At 38.1% G+C, this 20,513-nt stretch overlaps 2 protein-coding genes across 3 annotated transcripts; both read right to left on the bottom strand.

Annotated features, from left to right (window-relative positions):
• Positions 1-6,784: 6,784 nt before the first annotated feature.
• Positions 6,785-10,535, bottom strand: LOC147541990 (receptor-like protein EIX2). Of its 2 annotated transcripts, none has more exons than XM_086633045.1 (2): positions 9,282-10,535; positions 6,785-9,212 (listed from the first exon to the last, which is right to left on the bottom strand). In XM_086633045.1, exons 1-2 carry the CDS (start codon positions 10,030-10,032, stop codon positions 7,492-7,494), a joined length of 2,472 nt encoding a protein of 823 aa, XP_086489171.1. In that variant the 5' UTR covers positions 10,033-10,535; the 3' UTR covers positions 6,785-7,491. The 2 variants fall into 2 exon arrangements, with proteins under 2 accessions (XP_086489171.1, XP_086489172.1); XM_086633046.1 differs by having other exon boundaries at positions 7,020-9,149; positions 9,321-10,070.
• A 2,551-nt stretch (positions 10,536-13,086) lies between these two features.
• Positions 13,087-20,105, bottom strand: LOC147541991 (eukaryotic translation initiation factor 3 subunit A-like). Its single transcript, XM_086633042.1, has 14 exons — positions 19,817-20,105; positions 18,732-18,809; positions 18,061-18,542; positions 16,909-17,124; positions 16,460-16,828; positions 16,345-16,374; positions 16,023-16,250; positions 15,788-15,949; positions 15,413-15,634; positions 15,073-15,279; positions 14,782-14,985; positions 14,304-14,384; positions 13,850-14,051; positions 13,087-13,743 (listed from the first exon to the last, which is right to left on the bottom strand). The coding sequence occupies exons 2-14, from the start codon at positions 18,775-18,777 to the stop codon at positions 13,313-13,315; spliced, it is 2,880 nt and encodes a 959-aa protein (XP_086489168.1). The 5' UTR covers positions 18,778-18,809; positions 19,817-20,105; the 3' UTR covers positions 13,087-13,312.
• Between the last annotated feature and the right edge of the window lie 408 nt (positions 20,106-20,513).

The raw sequence follows: 20,513 nt of genomic DNA on the forward strand, positions 1-20,513 counted from the left end.
TTTCAACTCAAAACCAAATCAAAGATCAAGAGAAGCAAGACAAAAGAGTTCCAAGTGAAAGCCCTATGATTTCCGGCCAAAATGATGGCCGGAACACCACAAACAAGTCCGACCGAGAGTATGTATTTCCGGCCAAGAACAGTCCGGTCAAGAAATAGTGTCGTCCGTGCTATTGCTTCAACCGAGCAGCTGTTCGTGCTTTTCTCTGTCCCGTACCAGTGTCCCGTAGCAAATCCGAGTTGCTGTTCTTTATTGCAGCCAAGAATGGCGAGTGGAGTTGCTGTTCTTGTCGAGCTCTTCCTGTTGCCGAAAACCCGATCTGCTACCTGTTGGAGCTGCACCGGAGCTGGTCCTGCGCCGGTGAAAACTCAGACGAACCCGAACCGTGCCGGCCAAGAGAACTTGGCCGGCAGCCTCCTTCCCTTCTCTCTCTAGCTTTTCTCCTAAACCCTAACTTCTAATGTCCCCTTCAAGAAGATGACCAACCAGCCTTATGTTTCTTTTTTTTTTATTTTTCTAAAGGCAGCCCCAAAGCCTAACTCTCCAAAATATTAAGTCATTAGGTGGGGGTGCCTACAAGTTTCTTCATTTGTCTCTTTTCTTTCAACTCTTGGGCCTTGGATATGGGCTCCATTATGTAACCAAGGGGTGCCTGCATAATTGTTTCTACTTCTTCTAATTTTCAGAAAAGATAAAAATGTCCTTTGACTTCTTTCCTCCGTAACTTTTCCGTCCGAACTCCGATTCAACTTCCGTTTTCGCCGGCGGACTCACCATTGACTCCACTCTCCATCTAACCCCTGATTTTATCAAAATAACAAAAATACCCCTGATGCTCTTTCCTTCCGGTCTCTTCCACATGAGATGAAAATGTGATAAATGTTTCGTTTTATTCCGAATGAAGCGTCAAACTCCAAATAAGGTACCTACCAAGAAAAACACATAAATAGTTAGAAATAAAACCCGAAACGAACTAACTCATCGAAGTTAAGTGATCCAAATGTGGCATTTTAACGCCACATCAAACATCCCCAAACTTAGAATTTGCTAGTCCTCGAGCAAACAAACTTAAAGTAAAATCCTAACTCACTTTCGGAGGAATCCCGGTTACATTTAGCGCATGCAACAAGCCGTTAAACCCCTAGGTTACCCCTAGTGGACGAGTGTCGTCTCGTGAGGGTTTCCAGAGAATATACCCACAAAATTCAAGATTTCAAAGACATAAAAGAATTCAACATCGATGTAAATAAGATAATGACAATTAATGACACACTCAAACATGCTAAACAAGCGAATCAAAATCGATAAACGCATATATATGCTAAAAGCCTCCTCACTAGTAGTCTCATCCTAAAATGTAAGTGTCCAATCATAATGAGCATCATCTAAGTTCAAAGTCACAAAACTTCGATTTCTATCTTAGTACATTTCGCCTCGACTTTAGCCTCACGGTTATACACTCTCAAACATGAAATCACTCAAAAATAGATAATACGGTTCACTCTAATGTGTGAGCATGGAATAAAGAGAAACTCAACGCATACAAAATAAATGAGGATAACAAGTTTTAGAACGAAATAATCTCTAAAGAATGGAAATAACCACTAAAATGGAATGGGGAAGTTCACTCACCCTTCTCACCCACTATACCCTCTAACAATGTTTCCTAAAGGTCAACGGATACAAGTAATGAGATGAAAGTAGTGAAATCCCGAGAATGTCGACGTCTTCAATAAAAAGAACGCTCAAACAACTACTAAATTTAGCTTCTGCTTTGAACACTTTATTATTCACAACACTCACACATAAAAGCACAAAATAACAAATAAACTCTTTTTTTTCTTTTTTTCTTTTTTTTCACTTTTTTTTCTTTTTTTTTTCGTAACAAAACAAATACCAACACTAGTATTCTCAACAAACAACTTTTTTTCTTCATTCACAATTTGCTTTCACATTCTTCTTTCTATAACTATCATGCCTTCATTCTCGGGAGTAAGATGATGAATAGGTGGTGGAGTATCCGTTTCCCTAAAGTTGACACTATTATCGGGTTTCATGGACTACAAGAGTAAGGTCGCAATCCTGATGTCACTCCTAGTGGCTAAGAAAGTTGAGCTCATGAGATCGTCTAAGCTCTTTTAAAAGTTACGAGGTTGAGTAGCTCTTCATTCTACTCAGAGTTAGCGCAGAAGAGTACACTCGAAAACAATATAAAGGCTCAGATATCTCACATGGGTTTAAGTCTCCACTAATGACTAGTATAGGTCTCTCAGAAATGTTTCTTTTTCCTTAGGATGCTACTCATATGATTAGAAAACAAACACTAAAGGACTTAACATTCATGAAAAAGACTAAGAACATGCATAACATTCACCAAAATTGAAACATATGCATCAACATACTTAAGCATACCACTAAAGTCATATCAAATCTACCCAAAATTTTTTCAAATTTGGTCGAATTATTGAACCCTCTTGTCTTTTGAAACCCCATGGTCATGGCTGAAAGTCATACCCCATCCCCAAACTTAAAACTAACATTGTCCTCAATGTTTCAACCATATACTCACCAAACGATAAGACATATTAATTTAAAGAGAAGAATGGAAAGATATTACCGTAGCCGGAGGAGATAAAAGATACTACTACCGAGACTCGTGTATGAACAGGTTCCAAGTTGATGTCGAGCTCATCGCCATCCCCAAACTTGGAACAAACTATGCCTCAGAAGCAAAACAAGTAAGAAATGCTCCTATGATCAACAAGCAATATTAGAATGAAGCACATGAGATCATGACCATAAAAATGACCACTAACGCGGGTACACACGATTGCATTGAGCTATGCAATTAGCCGTTGATTCTCTTGCTTTCGCAAGAGCACGAGTTCTGTCTCGTGGAGGGTTTCCAGAGATGATACCCACAAACATCAAAATCCATCTCAATCAGTCAAAGACCATACAATAAGAGACGGAAATTTTGGGGGTCAACCCAAAGAAAGCTATATGCCGGTGCTAATCGTCTCACAAAAAGATAAAGAATACGAAGTGCACGTGAGACGATACAAGAAAACAAGCCATCCCCAAACTTAGTGGGTGCACAGTCCACTAAGTAGGTATAAATAGAAGGAACGACAACAAAGAAATCATCAAAAGGATCGACGTACACGTGAAGGGTCAAAATATCAGTCGAAGGCAAAAAATCATCTGGAAGCTTAGTGGACAGAATATCCACTATGTCCATAGACGTCTTTGGAAAGACGTCTGAAATGTCCCAAAAGGGATCAACAACCGAGTTTGAGATCATGTGGAAAGTCGAACTAGACTCTAAGGGTAAGGCAGTATGCTCGGGGACCAAGTCAAGGTCCATGGTTTCCTTAGGTAAATAGTCTGACAAACTATCCAACATGTCTCTAACTACTATGTCATCAACATCCTCAAAGGCATCTGGAGCCTCGCAGTCAGTTATAATATCAGGCCTTCCTAGCATTGCATCTAAGACTGACTCCTTACATGTGTCAAAAATCGGATAGTTCATAATCGTGTCATCCTCAAACTTGCTCATAGAGCCATCATCCTGAACATCAAAGTCTGGTATAGTTCTATCATAATGAGACGATAAAAGTTGAGGTAAAGACGAAACAAGGTCATCAATATTTTCGGGCTCTTGGGTCCTCTCAGTAGATTTATCGACATTTAACTTAGTACTAGGGTTAGACGTATTACCCTCGTCATCGTACCTAGTACCCTCTTGAGTTTGGGGTGGTGAAACCCCTTCCTCGTCGACAAATGACTGTGACTCGAGCGTCTCTATCTTTTGAGTTAAGGACTCAATCCTCTGCTTCGTTTGAGTAGCAAATTGTGACATCATCTCAATAAGACGACTCTCGGACTCTGATCGAGATCTATCTTCAAGAGTCTCCTCATAACAAGGCTCACCAGTGTAATAAAATGAAGACTCTTGATAATAACTCCCTCCGTATATACTAGGATCATACCTGCCTCTAAAGTCATTGGTCTCAGAATAGTGTGGAATATAAGGTCTCTCATACATATTTGGTGTCGGACGATATCCATCACTAATCTGACCATCTTTATACATCTGTCGGTATTCTGCTAGTGTCATACGAGATCGATCAGGTTCAGATGGTCTATTCCTTTCACTAATCAGATCATCTCTACACATTCGTTGATAATCTCCGAAGGTCATACCAGGTCGATTAGGCTCAATTGACCTATTCCCCTCATTAACCCGTCGGTGTTCTCCTAGGGTCATACCACGTTGGTTAAGCTCAGCTCTACGCAACTGTTGGTATTCTCTTAAGGTCATATCAGGTCGGGTAATGATGGAACTCTTCAGCTCAAGGTCATCATCATCATCATGGAATGACCAACCGTTAGAATAACGTGCCATGATCTCACAATGTTCAAGGAACAACACACAAGCTATAAATGTAAACTACCAACCAATTACACACAAGTAGAAAGAAATAGATAGAATACGATACTAGCGAATGCTCCTCTCGTTTCGTTCTTCCTTCTGATTCCTTTCTTTTCCTTCGCTCCTATGTTCTTTTTTTTCGGCTTTTTCCTAAGAGTAGTTCCTGAAAATAAGAAAGAGTCAGAAACTACGAAAATAAACAAAAACGTCTAAGTTAACAAATAACACTAAACTGATGAACAAAACCAACAAACAATATCCAAACTACTAAACCTATCCCCGGCAGCGGCGCCAAAAACTTGATGGGCCTAAAAAGTTTGCTAAATAGGTCTCCACCCGCAAGTATACGGGCGTCAAGTAATAACCCGGTAAGACCGGGATCGATCCTCAAGGATAGAGAGGTAATTCGGATATCGAGAGAGTCTAGCCACCGGTCTAGGTGTCACTCACTATCTTAGACTAAATAAAAGGTGATAATTGGGATTTTTGATTGATTTATAATAAATAAACAAATAAAACGATCTAATCTAAAAGTGAGAGGTGAGAGAGATTGGGGAAAAATGGTCGACCAAGAATAAAGTGAGGAGGATACTTCGATCCACAAAGTCGATAGTGACTAGTACTAATGATCTATAAGCATGAAAAGTTAGTTAACTTCACCCATTTACTTGGATGGGAACTCTTGGTTTAACTCAGATTCCAGTCCATGAACGGTCTGAAAATCCGGAAGATTTTATCATTAAAAGCAATAAACTCTTGTCACATCAAAACATGTATCACGAGTATCCGACCACAAAAGCTAGCTAGACATGGTAGAGCACATAACAAACGAGAAGAAAATAAAGAAAGACACGAGTTAAGATGAGAATCTCCCTATTCGATGAGGCGCGAGACTAAGATCGACGAGAAATATATGTCTTGAAGTGCTGTCGATCTCCCTGTAAAAGAATGCAGGGGTCCCCTTAACAGTATACAATGGGTGTCCTCTCAGCAGAACCAGAGTTTCCTTTAGCAACAGTCTTCTTCTTCCTCTCAAACCAAACAACCATGAAAGCTTGCTTCAAGCTTTCTCTCACTATAATTTCAACTCAAAACCAAATCAAAGATCAAGAGAAGCAAGACAAAAGAGTTCCAAGTGAAAGCCCTATGATTTCCGGCCAAAATGATGGCCGGAACACCACAAACAAGTCCGACCGAGAGTATGTATTTCCGGCCAAGAACAGTCCGGTCAAGAAATAGTGTCGTCCGTGCTATTGCTTCAACCGAGCAGCTGTTCGTGCTTTTCTCTGTCCCGTACCAGTGTCCCGTAGCAAATCCGAGTTGCTGTTCTTTATTGCAGCCAAGAATGGCGAGTGGAGTTGCTGTTCTTGTCGAGCTCTTCCTGTTGCCGAAAACCCGATCTGCTACCTGTTGGAGCTGCACCGGAGCTGGTCCTGCGCCGGTGAAAACTCAGACGAACCCGAACCGTGCCGGCCAAGAGAACTTGGCCGGCAGCCTCCTTCCCTTCTCTCTCTAGCTTTTCTCCTAAACCCTAACTTCTAATGTCCCCTTCAAGAAGATGACCAACCAGCCTTATGTTTCTTTTTTTTTTATTTTTCTAAAGGCAGCCCCAAAGCCTAACTCTCCAAAATATTAAGTCATTAGGTGGGGGTGCCTACAAGTTTCTTCATTTGTCTCTTTTCTTTCAACTCTTGGGCCTTGGATATGGGCTCCATTATGTAACCAAGGGGTGCCTGCATAATTGTTTCTACTTCTTCTAATTTTCAGAAAAGATAAAAATGTCCTTTGACTTCTTTCCTCCGTAACTTTTCCGTCCGAACTCCGATTCAACTTCCGTTTTCGCCGGCGGACTCACCATTGACTCCACTCTCCATCTAACCCCTGATTTTATCAAAATAACAAAAATACCCCTGATGCTCTTTCCTTCCGGTCTCTTCCACATGAGATGAAAATGTGATAAATGTTCCGTTTTATTCCGAATGAAGCGTCAAACTCCAAATAAGGTACCTACCAAGAAAAACACATAAATAGTTAGAAATAAAACCCGAAACGAACTAACTCATCGAAGTTAAGTGATCCAAATGTGGCATTTTAACGCCACATCAGTACACAAAACAAGCTCTTCTTGTTTTGGAAAAGTTGATTGGGTATTGGTAGGTATAATTTTCACTTTTAAGTTACATACAACATGTTCTTTTCTATCTTGAGGTTTAAGTTTTATTTTTTACTCTTGATTTTGAGAAAAGATGAAGATTAGTAAATGGGGATGGGGAGAGGGGAGGTTCTTGATTGTGGGGGGAGAGAGAAAGAGAAGTAACCTATTGTTTGTCATTTGAACAACATTACTTTAATAAACAATGCAGCATTTTATTTTCCCAACGAATTTATTCGGTTTTAGCTTGTATTCTTTTTGGGACGGCTAAAAACACCCGCCAATGAATGTCGTTATGCTGTCTTTGATTTTGCTTACACGAAAGAGGTTAGTCAGTCTTGATAATCTCACGCTTTTTCTTCTTTCCGCTTGACCTGGGCAGCTGTTCTCTTAGCAGTATTGGTTGCAGGTTTCATGCCATTTCTCTCTGTGTCGGTCATTTCATGTCTATGCCTCAAAATAAAAGCTTAAGACCATCATCAAACTCATGAGTTCTGAGACTTCTAGCTCATTTATCAACAATTATTTACTCAATGAGCTCGAATTCATTGATACAAGACTTTCCATCTGAGTTGAGAAGCATTTACCCTTTGAGCTACTTTCTAAATACAACGGTATGTGTCGGAACCCTACTTGTTTTGCTCCATCCTGCTGACTGATGTCTTGATACATGACACGATTACCATACGATCTTCTGTCCCATTGTGAAGTAACTTAGTTCTACAATGGTTTGCATATAGGTTGAGCAAACACCTAATTTAACTTTTTTGCTCGGCCGAGTAAGCTTGACAAAACAGTATAACTATAGACATTGACTCTTCTTGTTCAGATACAGAAAAGCAAAGTTTATTATTATTACATTAAAGATAAACTCATGAGTGCAAGACTACTATTTCTTCTTCTACTTCAGACAAGTAGAGAGTTTGTATATTATATCATCCAAAAACCTAAAATAAGCATACCTCCACGACTTCTTCACCAATAAAACACCCCACATACACCAAAAACCTACCACAAATCCAAATGGTAGTCCCATGTAAAACCATTTCATCTCAATCCAATCTTCCTCTTCATCGTCGTCCATTGATCCTTCACCGTCACGGTTTGGTGCTTTTTGATAATTTCCATCTTCGTCGCATTTATCAAGTGGAAGACCACAGAGATCATTGTTCCCGATATAGCTCAACTCGGAAAATGTTTGCAGTTGGGTTCCTAAAGGAATTTTCCCTGACAAGTTGTTATATGACAAGTTCAAATAACTTATGAAAGTTAAATTCGCCAAGCTTTGAGGAATTGAACCCGATAATCGGTTGTTAGATAAATCAAGCGATTCAAGTGAGTTTAAATGACCAATTCCCTTTGGAATTCCTCCCGTAAAACTATTACCTGCTAAGTTCAATGTTTGCAATACGAAGAGGTACGTTAGTTCTTCGGGGATCTCGCCATATAAATTGTTATTTGAAAGGTCGATACCAACAACTAGTGTAATCAAACTTTTTCCGTATGCCATAACTTTACCTTTGGCCACAAAGTCTATTGTGTCCTTGACATCATCCAATGCAAAACTCCCATATCCAATATTTGAAGTCATTTCACTAAAATTCCTAAAGCATTTTGGAATTGTTCCGGACAGATTGTTATGCCCCAAATCTAATATTTGAAGCCTAATAAGGTAACACAGTTTTTGAGGAATTTCACCATGAAACTTATTAGAATGTAGTCGGAGAACTCTGAGTCTCGTAAGAGTTTCTCCTGTCCATGTTGGTATTGCACCTGTGAGTCTATTCTCACCAAGATCGATTAAACTCAACTGGGTACAATTTTGCAATGAGGAAGGTAATTCTCCATGTAGTGAATTATTTTGTAAATGCAATACTGAAAGTTGACTAAGAAAGCCCATAGAAGTTGGAACATTCCCTGTTATGTTGTTGCTTTGGAAACTTATGAAAACCAAAGATCTCCAGGGAGACCAACAATCTGCAGGAAGCATTCCAGATAGTTGATTTTCTGAAAGATCGAGATATTGTAAGTCATTCACATCTTCTGTGGGATTACATAGTAAAACAGAAATAGACCCCGAAAGGTAATTTTCGGAAAGATCAAGTATCACTACATGAGAAGATATAAGTGGCAAGTTATCTGTGAATCTGTTTGAGTTCAAGTAAATACGTCCGTACATGGAACTGTTCAATAACACATGTGATAAGTCCCCCTCAAGTTGATTGTGTGATATATTTAAATAATTTAACTGGGAAGTCATGTTCCATAACCAACTAGGAACTGAACCAGATAATCCTGCATTCGATATGTCTACTTCCATAAGGCCTTTTTGCATTCGTAGCCATCCAGGAAACCGGTTTCCGACTGAACAATTCGTCAGAAATAAAACTTGAAGTCGAAAAGGAGGAACCCAGTCAGGGCTCAAGTTTAGAACCATCGAACTAATAAATAAAATTTTCAGTTCCTTAAGATTGGCAAAGTGAGCTTCTGTTACATCACCTTCTAGCATGTTATTGGCGATCGCCAAGTCTTCTAAACTCGAGAGGTTCCCGACAATTTCTGGCAAAGAACCATTTAACTTGTTACTGCTAAGATTTAACACTCTCAACAATGACAATCTTTCTATTGACATAGGAATTGAACCATTTAACTTGTTATTGCTAAGAGTTAACACTCTCAACAATGACAAACTTCCTATTGACGTAGGAATTGAACCAGAAAATGAGTTACCTGTAAGAGACAGTTCTTCTAGATTCTTAAGAGTTACCAACTCATCAGGTAATCGGCCCGAAAGTAGATTATAATGCAAGTGTAGCGATTTCAATTTGTTCGCAGAACATATAGATGAATTTCTAAATAATATTGATGAGATCTCTCCTTGAAGCTTGTTTACAGACAAATCTAATGCCTCCAAGTTGCAAAGATTTCCCAAGGTTCTTGGTATATCCCCTTCCAACTCATTGAAACTCAAATCAAGATGATAAATACTTGAAAGGTTACCTAGTTGAGGAGGAACCTCGCCAGTAAAATGGTTAGATCCTAGATCAAGATACCGTAAATTCTGAAGTGAACCTAAGAAAGCTGGTATCTGAATCCCCGTGAAGTTGTTACCACTTAAGTCTAAGTGATACAAATGTTTCAACTCCAACAGAGAAGAATTCAGTTCGCCACTCAACAACAGACGATGAAGTTGAAGTTGCACAACCCAATCGTTACCATCACTTTTAGTTTTGTTTTTGCAGGTTACTCCTTCCCATTTGCAGCAATCTTTACCAACCCAAGACGAGAGTTGATCGTAAGGATCATTTAAATTATGTTTGAAGTTTATAAGAGCTTCTCTCTCTCTTGGATTGCAAGCAGCATTAAACTTGATTATGTTTGATGAACACAAAAATACACTAAGAAAGGAAATAGCCATTATCAATAATCTAATAAGCTCCATGACGACAATTAGTAATTAATGGTTCTGAAATCTTGATCAATTCATTCATTTGATCATTGCATTTAAATACACAAAAGGGGCCTACTGAAGACTTGACTGACTTACTTACATATTTTGTCATGACAGGACTAACGAAGAGACTTAGTCATTGACTTCGCATAATAGTGAACGTGGTGCTAATTACAACGAGAGAAAACAAAGATAATTACATAATAGACATCAGTTGTTCGCGATTGTGATTGTAGCCCACGAGATAAGGCTGTGGACTCGAACCCTCTCCACGAGACTTACCACATGTCAAGCTATAATTGAGGTTGAAAAGAGAATTTTAAACATATTCTCACAACAGGAAGGTAATGTGTTGATCAGTTTCTAATTAAGCTTTGGCAGAAATTAGCTTTTGCTAAATTAGAAGCTTGACCATATTTTTCCGTTTTCCTGTTACACAAAAGAAAATGTATGCTAGCTCCAAGAGTAGTTAGTTTGGAGAGAGAGACTTGGATGGGATTCTAAGTTGAGTTGCATGCAATATATCCTGACAAGATGAGCACTCACATCATCAAGCCAAAGCTCTTTTGGACAAAAAAAAAAAAAAAGAAAAAACTATGGCGTGTTTGGATGAAGGAATCATGAATTCACGAGTCCTCTTAGACTTCACATCAAGTTATTTGATATTTTGTGTGAAATAGACACAAGGGGTCTACTAAAGACTTGGATGATTGACTCGATATAATACATATTAGGGTCTCCTAAAGACTTGAGTAGTGACTTCAAATATACGCAAAGGACCACCTAAAGATTTGTGACTTCACATATACACAAAGGACCACCTAAACATCTGTAGGCATTTTCTTTAGCAGATGAAGATTCAATTATAAGATCTTGAAAACAAGAATACCATTATTCTTAACAATCCCACGTCCTTTAGTAGAGTGTCAAGAGCCCAGGCTATAGTGTGAGCTCAAACTTAATAGTTTTATAGATCTTATAGATGGCCTCGTGGAGCATATGCTAGAACCTAGAACTGATAATCATTGAGTCTGCGGTCTAGCATCAAAAGCAGAGACGATATTGATACCTACTAAGACCTTGAGCATTACATTAGTCTTATGAACTAAATCACTTTAAAACTTCCAATTTTGGGTTATGTACTTAGATCTATATACAATGATGTTGGTTAAATAAAGATATCTCAATAATACACTCTATTTCTAAGTTGTCCTCTTGAGATATCTCTAGAGGCTCATCAGTTTTATTATCTAAACCAATATAAATTAGGTCTTTATATATCTTCTACAAATGCGAATTATTTCTTTACAAAAATTACCGTGCCATATTAATAAACAAAACAATTTTAGAGTTTCATATGAAATACAAAACAATTGAAGATTTCTATTTTCGTCACTTATGAGTGAGAGAGCCACAATTGAAACTTGACACATGGAGTTTTTGAGTTCTGCATTTAGATGTTCTTAACTACCAGCCGCGTCGTTTTAGAGATCTAAATTGAATTTTGCATTAGGCGTGATTTTTAAGAAAACACTCCATAAGTCCCATGTACCACTCAAAGTTCATAAGATTGAGAATTGTATAATTCTTGATAGAAAGAGAGGAAAAAGAATTGGATCAATTGTTAAGAGGAGCCAGAAAAGAAAAACCTCGTGTGGAGAAAAAATGGATACGTCTGACATTCTTAATATATTTCAGATCAATCAATTCAAAATTACCGAAAGGATAGAGAGAGCAAGAAAAAATTCATATCAACCAACAATTAAAGTGGTTTGTGTACATTACCTATACTCACAAACTTTTTTTTGGGTAAAAGTGCGATTTAAAGTAGTACGAAACTCTAATGCTTCGAATCCCAAACATGGAAATCAGAAGCACTAGTTTTTTTTTAGCATTTGTACGAAGGATCGTTGTCCACAAGTTCACCCCAAATGCCTTTTCACTCTCAAATGAATGGGTTATAGTGCTTTCCACTACTTTGTAGTAACTATAGCCACCAACATTTTATTCAACTACCACAAAATAATTAGAAGTTCAAATTACTTTTGTATGTATATATATAATTGTTAAAATGATAGAAAATAAGTATACCAAAAGTAGAATTGTACCTTGAAACTACTTTCGTTGTTATTCATCAATCGAAATTAAAACTCTCAAGAGTTTTATTAAAAAGGGTTATTTTTCAAATGGACCCAATTTTGTGACCAGCTTCCTGTCTGGCCCCCTACTTTAGCAATAATTCTCGTATGACCCCATTTTTCCGTTATCTTTAACATTCCGTTACTCTCTCTCCTCCATCTCATTTTCTTTCTCTGCCAAGTCACCTATCACGCCATATCATCATCTTCTCCGGCAGGAGTCGCCGGCCGGCCAAATCTCCAGCCGACGACCTCCAAATTTTTTTTTTCTCTCTAAAAAAAAAATTAAAAAAGTTCTCTCCTCTCTCTAAACTCCGGCGAAGGGGGTTTCCCTTCGCCGGAGTTTACAGAGAGAGAGAGGAGAAAATTTTTTTAAAAAGAAAAATTTTTAGAGAGAGAAGAGAAAGGAAAAAAAATTTTGAAGGTCGCCGGCCGACAACTCTTGTCGGAGAAGATGATGATATGGCGTGATAAGTGACTTTGCAGAGAGAGAAAATGAGATGGAGAAGAGAGAGCAACGGAATGTTAAAGATTACGAAAAAAGGAGACCATACAGGAATTATTGCTAAAATAGGGGGTCAGGCAGGAAGCTGGTCACAAAGTTGGGTGCCATTTGAGAAATAACCCCATTAAAAAAACTAATTGAAAACAATAAAAATTCAACAACCAATATAGAGATTCAAACACCTAAACCTATAATAGATTGATGATTTGATAGCAAAACATCGACGTCGCACATGCATTGTCCTTCATATACATTTCTAAACTTTCTAGGGTGCTAGCAGGATAAAAAGTTAATTTGTCTTTCCACCAAAAAAAAAAAAGTTAAAATAGTTTTGGCAAGGAAAAAAAAAAGCAAGTATAAAGACAAAAAAGAGAAAACAAAATTTTAAAGATCCATAAAGGAAAAAAAAGCCCCAAAATTTCTGGTCTCTTTTATTCAGGTATTAAGGTGAGATAAAATGACAAACACTAACAAGTACATTTTGTTTCATAAAAAATCAATAGAAACTTGAACGCACAAGTATCACCAAGCAGCAACATACTTTCCTCTGAATAAAGCTACTGGCATGCTTCAGACACCAACACAAGAAGCAAAACTATACGGAAAGGACGCTCATCCGATGTTATAATCAACTACGTCTAGATGACGACCAGCGGGAACCAGTTGAGCTCCCGGAAAATGAAGACTTCTGGTCATCGCTACTGCTACGCCATCTATCACCTCCAGATTGAGGTAGTGGGCGATCAGCCTGTCTAGTTCCCCATCGTTCCGGTTCTGCACCTGCCGGTGGAGCTGCCACTCCCGATCCACCATCTCCCCCCCTCCTAAACCTGGGTACATATTTTCCACTGCTTTGTGCAGGTGGAGCAGCAGCAGTAGGCTCTGCTGAAGCAATTGGAGAAGGCTTCGGAGCTGGAGGCTCGGAGGATCTTCCCAGCTGAGCCTCCCTGTCTTTCCTTGCCTTCTCCTCCACTTCCCTTTCTCTCTGTCTTTGCTTCTCAGCAATCTCATCCAGCTTCGCTTTCCTCTCTGCTTCTTCCCTCTTTCGCCTTTCAGCCTCTGAAAATGTGCACCATTGGTGAATATTCAAAATAATTGTACTAATAAAGACGACTAAACGAAGAAAAGATAAAAAGAAAATTGAAATCATGAAAGGTATGTTGACCTTCTATCTTTCGTGCAGCTTCCTCTTCCTCCAATTTCTTCTGTCTCTCTTCCTCTGACCTCAAATAAAATATCATTTTTCTCTTTGTTTCTCTCTCTTGCTTACGCATACGGAGAAGTTGATTGATCCGTTCCTCTTTCTCCTTTTTCAATCTGCTAAATTCTGATTCTCGACGACTGACAATTTGATTCTGGAATATTATCTGTAAAAAAGGAAGATGTGAAAACGAATTGCCCAGAAACTGAAATACATATGAACTTTTTATAGTTTACTAAAATTATTATCATCAATATATACGTCAGTCATTGAAGTTACATACACTTCAAACAAAATCTTCCAAGAATCCAAACATAGTTTTGAGTTTTCAGCAGCAAACCCATTTAAAATTTGACCCACAAAAATAAACTGGGTTAATATGCATTAGTTTTATGTGACTGAACATTAAGAAATTTACCTTATTCTCCATCATCCTTGACAACCTATTCTTCTCCAGAAGATCTCCGGAATGGCGTTGCCTGCTGAGCTCGATCTCTTGCTGCAGAAGCATGAAATATTCCTAAGTAACCGTATAGAAGTAACTACCACACGTGTACAATATGAAAACAGATAGCGAGTGTGAGATCCATCAGAGAACTCTAACCACCGAAAGCTTGTTGCAGATTTTTTTAGGCAAACTAAGTGTGACATATGATGTGTCCAAGGATTTAATTAGGCAAAGTAGCAAAATAGAATCGATACTTTCTAGAAAAATTAGATAAAGGGCGTAAAGGAACCATTATAAGAAAATACACAGAAACAGTTAAGAGAAGGTAAAAAGATCGGCAGAATGTCAAACCTAAATAACAATAAGCAACTCCTGTCAGAGAGAATAAAAAACGAGAAAATGTGAAGTTTTGGGTGAAGCGTGAAGCCGATCAAGAAAATACACATACCTGCTGCTCACGTTCATGAATTTCTCTTCCTTCTACCAGTCGTCGTTGAAATGCAGCATCAATCAGAGGAGCCTCCTCTTCTCTTTTTGCTCGTTCCATATATTCCATTGTTTTAGCTAGTTTCTGCAGTTTCTTCTCCATTTCTTGTCTCTCTCTAAGTTTCTCATTCTTAACAACCAATAGCAATGCCTCTTTTGTGACTTCCTGGGAAAGCAGAAGTTTTACACAATTACCTCCAGAGAACTATGAAAGAACAAAAAGGAGAGACTATAAAATGGAGATGTTACTTACTCCCTCTATGACGGGCTTTTTCCCCCTTCTCTTACTCCGTTTCTCGGCTTCCTGAAGTAAAATCTTAGCTTCTTCAATTTCCCTTTCCTCAATTTCTTTTCTGATTCTCTGTTCCTCTCTACGGGTATACTCAGACGCGAGCCTCTTCTGTTCAGCCTCCTCTGTTACTTTCTGAAGTCTTAGCCTCTTCGTCTCTTCCTCTTGTTCCTACGGAAATAAAAGTTATTAGAAAACTTACTTGTGATACATGAGAACAAACTTTAAGCCAGTGTTTAGACTTTAGATTACAAGTAGTGGCAGAACAAAGAGTAAATTAACATTTAAACTATAAGAATATTACCATCTTAGACCTTTGTCGCTCTTCTTCTTCCTTGCGTTTCTCAATTATCGACTTCCTAGCAAGGAGTCTTTTGTGTTCTTTATTCACAACCTCAGCTAAACCTGGAAGATTTTCACCAAGTTTTGATGCCTTCTTTACTGGGAAATAAATCATGGACCTTGCTTTATTCAAAGATTCAGCAAACACGGTCAGGTGGTCACGGAGCCTGTCAGATTCAAGATCCTGAAAAAGGAAAAATGTTAAAAAATTACCCGTAGGTGAAATTGAGCCAGTGTTCTCAAATGCTTAGTTTGATCACAAACCCAATCAGGCAGACAAAATGATTTTATGGCGTTCGTAAACAAAATTTGAACAAGATTAGATTGATTTACTTACAAAATTCCCGAAGAAAACTGCACCTTTCTGATGATCAACTTTCATAGCAATGAAACTGGATTTAATGGCATCAACAGAAACCTTTTCTACAACCGAGAAATCAAAAAATGGAATCATCTTTGATAGAACTTCAATCTTCATTGTCTGGTAAACCTGAGAAACCTGGAAACACAGAAAAGATAGGTTACAGCAGTGTCCCCGCGAAAGACGTTGAAACAGAAGATAAACAATTAACCTGCTGTAGCAATCTCAGGGTAGCAAGCTTTTCTAAAGCAGGAACATATTGTGAGAGTTGCACTTCAGGAACAGAAGAAGCTGACGCAACTTTGCCTCCAAGCTTGGATATCTTGTTTAACAAAGACTGGACTCTCGAAGCAAGATCCAATGGAAGGAACTCATTTTCGGAAAGGTGATAAAGATCTTTTACTTCTTGCGAAGCGCAAGTGAGTACACCTTTAGAGACCTGCAGAAAGTATCACATTAAAGAAATAACCTTCATTATCAAAGATAAGCTCAGAAATTCTCAATATAGAAAAACAAGTTTGAGATCCTATTACCAACTCTGCAAGAAGCGATGAGCGCGAAAGCTGAAAAAGAAAACACTCATCAGGATAAGTGAATTTAAATAAGAAAACTGTATGAATAATAGAAACTGCTAGTAGAATGAATTACCACTTCTCTGTTGTCACACTTAGGATCAAGATTAAAACCTATAAGGTTAGCCATTCTCAAATTTCGTTCTTTCTCATTTTCAAGCTCTAAATAAGATGCACCGTATGTAAGATCACATGGAGTGACTGAAAGTGCAGCGAGAACAACTGAAGACGCAATTAGTTGCAAATCTTTCTGAGTCAAGTTTTTATTGTAACTCTTCTGAAGAGTGAAAAGTTTGAGCCATGCATAGGCATGATAAAGTAGACTGCCTGAGACCCAGAATATCTGTGTAAGCTTGGCATAATAAACACCCATCAATGACGCCTTGGGGTTCTTCTGTACCATGCACATTAAACCATGAATATCTTCCACAGAACGGAAAGCTTCCTGCATAGAAGAAAAATAGTGAAGGAAGTAGTACAGGTCACTCAAAATAGAATTGAACTATTTCGCATATGTGCACATACCTGCCAGAGTTCAAGCTCAGTTGCAACCTTAAGCTGATCAAATCTTGTATCTAGGTAAAGTTGCAAGCTTTCAGGTGCTGACAGGTCGGGTCTGTCTCTCTGGTCTCTGTATTTGTTAAGATTTGCCAGATGATTTCTGATGATTTCACACAGTCTACGGAACTCTGTTGTTCTCTTGTATTGCTTACAAAACTGGAAGGCTCGGTGTGCCGTCATCTATTTCATGGAAAATAAACAAAGGGTAAGTTAAAATCATTCTCATATCCAATTATCCATACAAGAAAACACAAATGACTCATTAGCACTACATAATTAACTGACTGGATTACACAAGTTACAAACAATCATATACCGCCATGAGTATAAATTTTTTCAACACTCCAACAGACTAACAAGGGGTGGCAATGCCAATGGGTACCCATTTACCCGGAAACGAACCGAAACTGTTTATGCCAGATCCTGATTTTCATACCCGATAAAAATTTAATACCCGACGGGTATTACCCGTTATAACCTACAAAAATTACAATACTTATTGGGTATATCCGACGGCCGACGGGTACCGATACCCGAATTTAATGCGCAATTAGGTGATTCTTTCACAAATTTTAAGGTCCTAATTACTTATTTTATGTTAATAATGTTCTAATCATGTCATTTGAGTTTCTCACTTAACATAACATTCTTAATCAATAGTCAAACTATATTTAATAACAAATTTTATAGCAACTTAAATATACAATAATAACATTTGTCGTAAATTTTAATAACTCATTCCTGTATCGTTTAATTAATAGATTCTAGCAAAAATATTTGAGTTTTTGATATAGTATAACCTTCCTAAAAAGAACCGATGAATATTCAATACCCGACGAGTACCCGAATTTTTATAGGTTCCGGTTTTGGATCCTTAAATTATGGAACCGACCCTGGAACTGCTAAGAACTGGAACTGTAATTTTTAATAGGTTTCGGTTCTGGGTAATGAGATACTCTACCCGGAACCGACCCTTTGACACCTCTATAACTAACATCAAATACCATGACGGCACGACATCTTTCATTATGTTACTTTTTCATTATGTTATGTAGATCGTCAAAGTTCACAAAACCCGAATATGTAGATCATCAAAGATAGCATCAAATGGCTTACCGCGTAGAGCGCCTCTAATTTTGAGTTGTTACGTAGAATTTCTAGCACCGTTCTGTAGGTCTCCCACAAAAACTTGAACCATGGTGTAACAAGTTCACGATCAGACCTATCTTTTTCCTTTTCCCCACTAACATAGCTTAGCATCAAGTCCTCTGGCCTTTTATCAGCTTCCAAGTCATCAACATCTAAAGCCTCCTCTAAAGCCTCTGCCTGAGTTCGTGCTTGCTCAGCCTTCTCAGTGGAAAGGTGCAAAAAGTGCTTGATGACCTCTTCCAATGAACCAACATTTACTTGTTGGCAAACAATACGGTACTGAATCAACCCATCTTTTGCAAATCTACCCCTCCTCATGTCAACACATAGTTCAACATATTTAAACATTATCCGTTCAAGTGGCTTCTGCCATGATCTATATCTCTTTGAAGTTATCAAATCATGAAGTGCTTGCAACGCTGCTTGCTTCTGTCCAACATTGATCAATTCTGCACTCGTACAGAGACAAAGAAAAATATATCAACTCACCGTGTTTTGCCAAAATCCAATTTTCAATAATTGGTAGTTGACAGAAAACTGAATAAAAATCTCTAATACAGCATACAGTGACATCTTTTACATTATCGTTTGAAGAACAAATGAGGCAATTAAAAAGCACATTCGGCAAAGTTGCTAACCTTCGGCGCGCTTCAGAGCATTCTCTGGTTTTGCGAAAGTCGACATGGTTTCTTGCTACCTCTTTTACTCACTACAGACTGCAGGTAATAGCAAAACGTGATTGAAATGAACACATTATTGTTATTCTAACCAAAATTAAAATCACAAAGTTATCTGATGCATTTACATGTTTTCTCAAAAGATCATGAATCTGTACAACATTAACATATTCAACAATTTCCTAGGGAACTGGAAAGGACATATTCAAGTGGAACAGTAAACCTGAAACCCAGACCACGTCTGATTTCCTAATAACTCATCCAGACTCGGTCACTAAATTCTTATTAACTCCATTGTTTAACAATCCTACTAGGGAATTAAAAGTAACAACCGGGTAACGGTTCAATCATCAGGATCTACAAAGTCTAAAATATCACTTGCTTGACAATCAAACTACAGAATAACTGATGGTAACTAAGAATTAAATGTTAAGCCCTAAGGATCCTATTAGTCAACTTACTAACTATCGAGTAATGAGTATCTACCAACATAAGACAGTGAATCAGGTTCAATTAGCATAAACTAATGCGTTAAGGTATTTCTTGCTGGAGCTGTTTGAAAAAAGACCCACTTTAACTCACTCCACTCCTTCCCATTATTTTTAAATTACTCAGAAACCATAATAATACCTCCTTAATTCCCACTCTCAATTGTAACAATTCCAACGAATTGTTCGTGGTTAATCTTCGTATGTTAATTTAATGATTCTTCCATGACAAATCGAAGTGACAAAACGAAAATTCCATAAATCATCATAAATCTAGAAAGAAAAAAATTCCATGTTTTCATAGGCAACAAATAAAGTAATCGTCTTTAACCGAGTTGCAGTGATAACCAATTCATAACCCGAGCAAATATAATTATTCAACAACGTTCCATGATAACTTTTAGGTTAAAAATATCAGAATTTAACTGGAATCGGTTGATTCTTTGAGGGAACTTTAGGGTTTCGACTGGTACCGTAGGGAGATGATGATAAAATCGAAATTCCAACAGAGGTATAAAAAAGTTATAATATGAAAATCTGGTAGTAGAGAAATCTTACCTGAAGATAAGAACAGGATAATCTGATGAGCGATGGAGTCCAGGAGGAGAAGAAGAAGAAGAATTAGGACCGCGAATCGGCCGCGCTGGGTTACAAAGATGAATTAACCGTCAAGGATTTTGGATGTTATATATGGTAGGGTTTTTAGGCGTTTTAAAGCCTTCGAATTGATTTACTAGTGGGGAGTTTTAAAGGCGCCTCCCTGTTAATGCCGCCACTGTTTTCTACTCCCTTCTCCTCAAACAGACACTCTCCTTTTTCTTTTCGACTTACAGTTGGTAGACTCGAGCAGTGATGCTTAAAAGGCCGGGTCGGGCCTAACCAACCCGGGTTGAGGTGTCTCGGGCCGGGCCTCAACCCGGGTTGGCTATACAAGGGCTCAGCCCGGACCGGGTATAGACCCAGGCCTGGCCGGGGCGGGTTGACTCCGGGCCAGCCCAGCCCGGATTTTATATAATTTCTTTTTCTCTTTTAAAATTTGAAAAACCAAAATTTAGACAAATGCTAAATGAAGCTGCATAATTGCTTCATAGAGCTATTTGCTAGAAACAACTATATATTTTTTATTAAATTGCTAAACAACACCAGAGATCGATTTATTGGTTTTATCTAGCAAAAAATTTTTTTAATCTTAGATTGCTAAATACAACTATGTTAACTTCCCAAAATTATTTAATAGACACAATGTTTTCCTTTA

Source organism: Eschscholzia californica, unplaced genomic scaffold (genome assembly GCF_041429995.1).
Source record: "Eschscholzia californica isolate CP2 unplaced genomic scaffold, dmEscCali1.0.p SCAF_4, whole genome shotgun sequence".
In the NCBI taxonomy this organism is placed as follows: domain Eukaryota; kingdom Viridiplantae; phylum Streptophyta; class Magnoliopsida; order Ranunculales; family Papaveraceae; genus Eschscholzia; species Eschscholzia californica.

Bases quoted from the DNA above. Each gene is read 5' to 3' on its own strand.
- LOC147541990 (XM_086633045.1), bottom strand. From the start codon at position 10,032: ATGGAGCTTATTAGATTATTGATAATGGCTATTTCCTTTCTTAGTGTA. The intron at 9,213-9,281 runs GTTTGTCATTGT...CTATGTCAATAG, and splicing joins AATTCCTACGTCAATAGGAA to AAAGATTGTCATTGTTGAGA.
- LOC147541991 (XM_086633042.1), bottom strand. From the start codon at position 18,777: ATGTCGACTTTCGCAAAACCAGAGAATGCTCTGAAGCGCGCCGAAG. The intron at 17,125-18,060 runs GTAAGCCATTTG...TCCATGAAATAG, and splicing joins AATTAGAGGCGCTCTACGCG to ATGACGGCACACCGAGCCTT. The intron at 13,744-13,849 runs GTCAACATACCT...GCACATTTTCAG, and splicing joins AGCTGCACGAAAGATAGAAG to AGGCTGAAAGGCGAAAGAGG.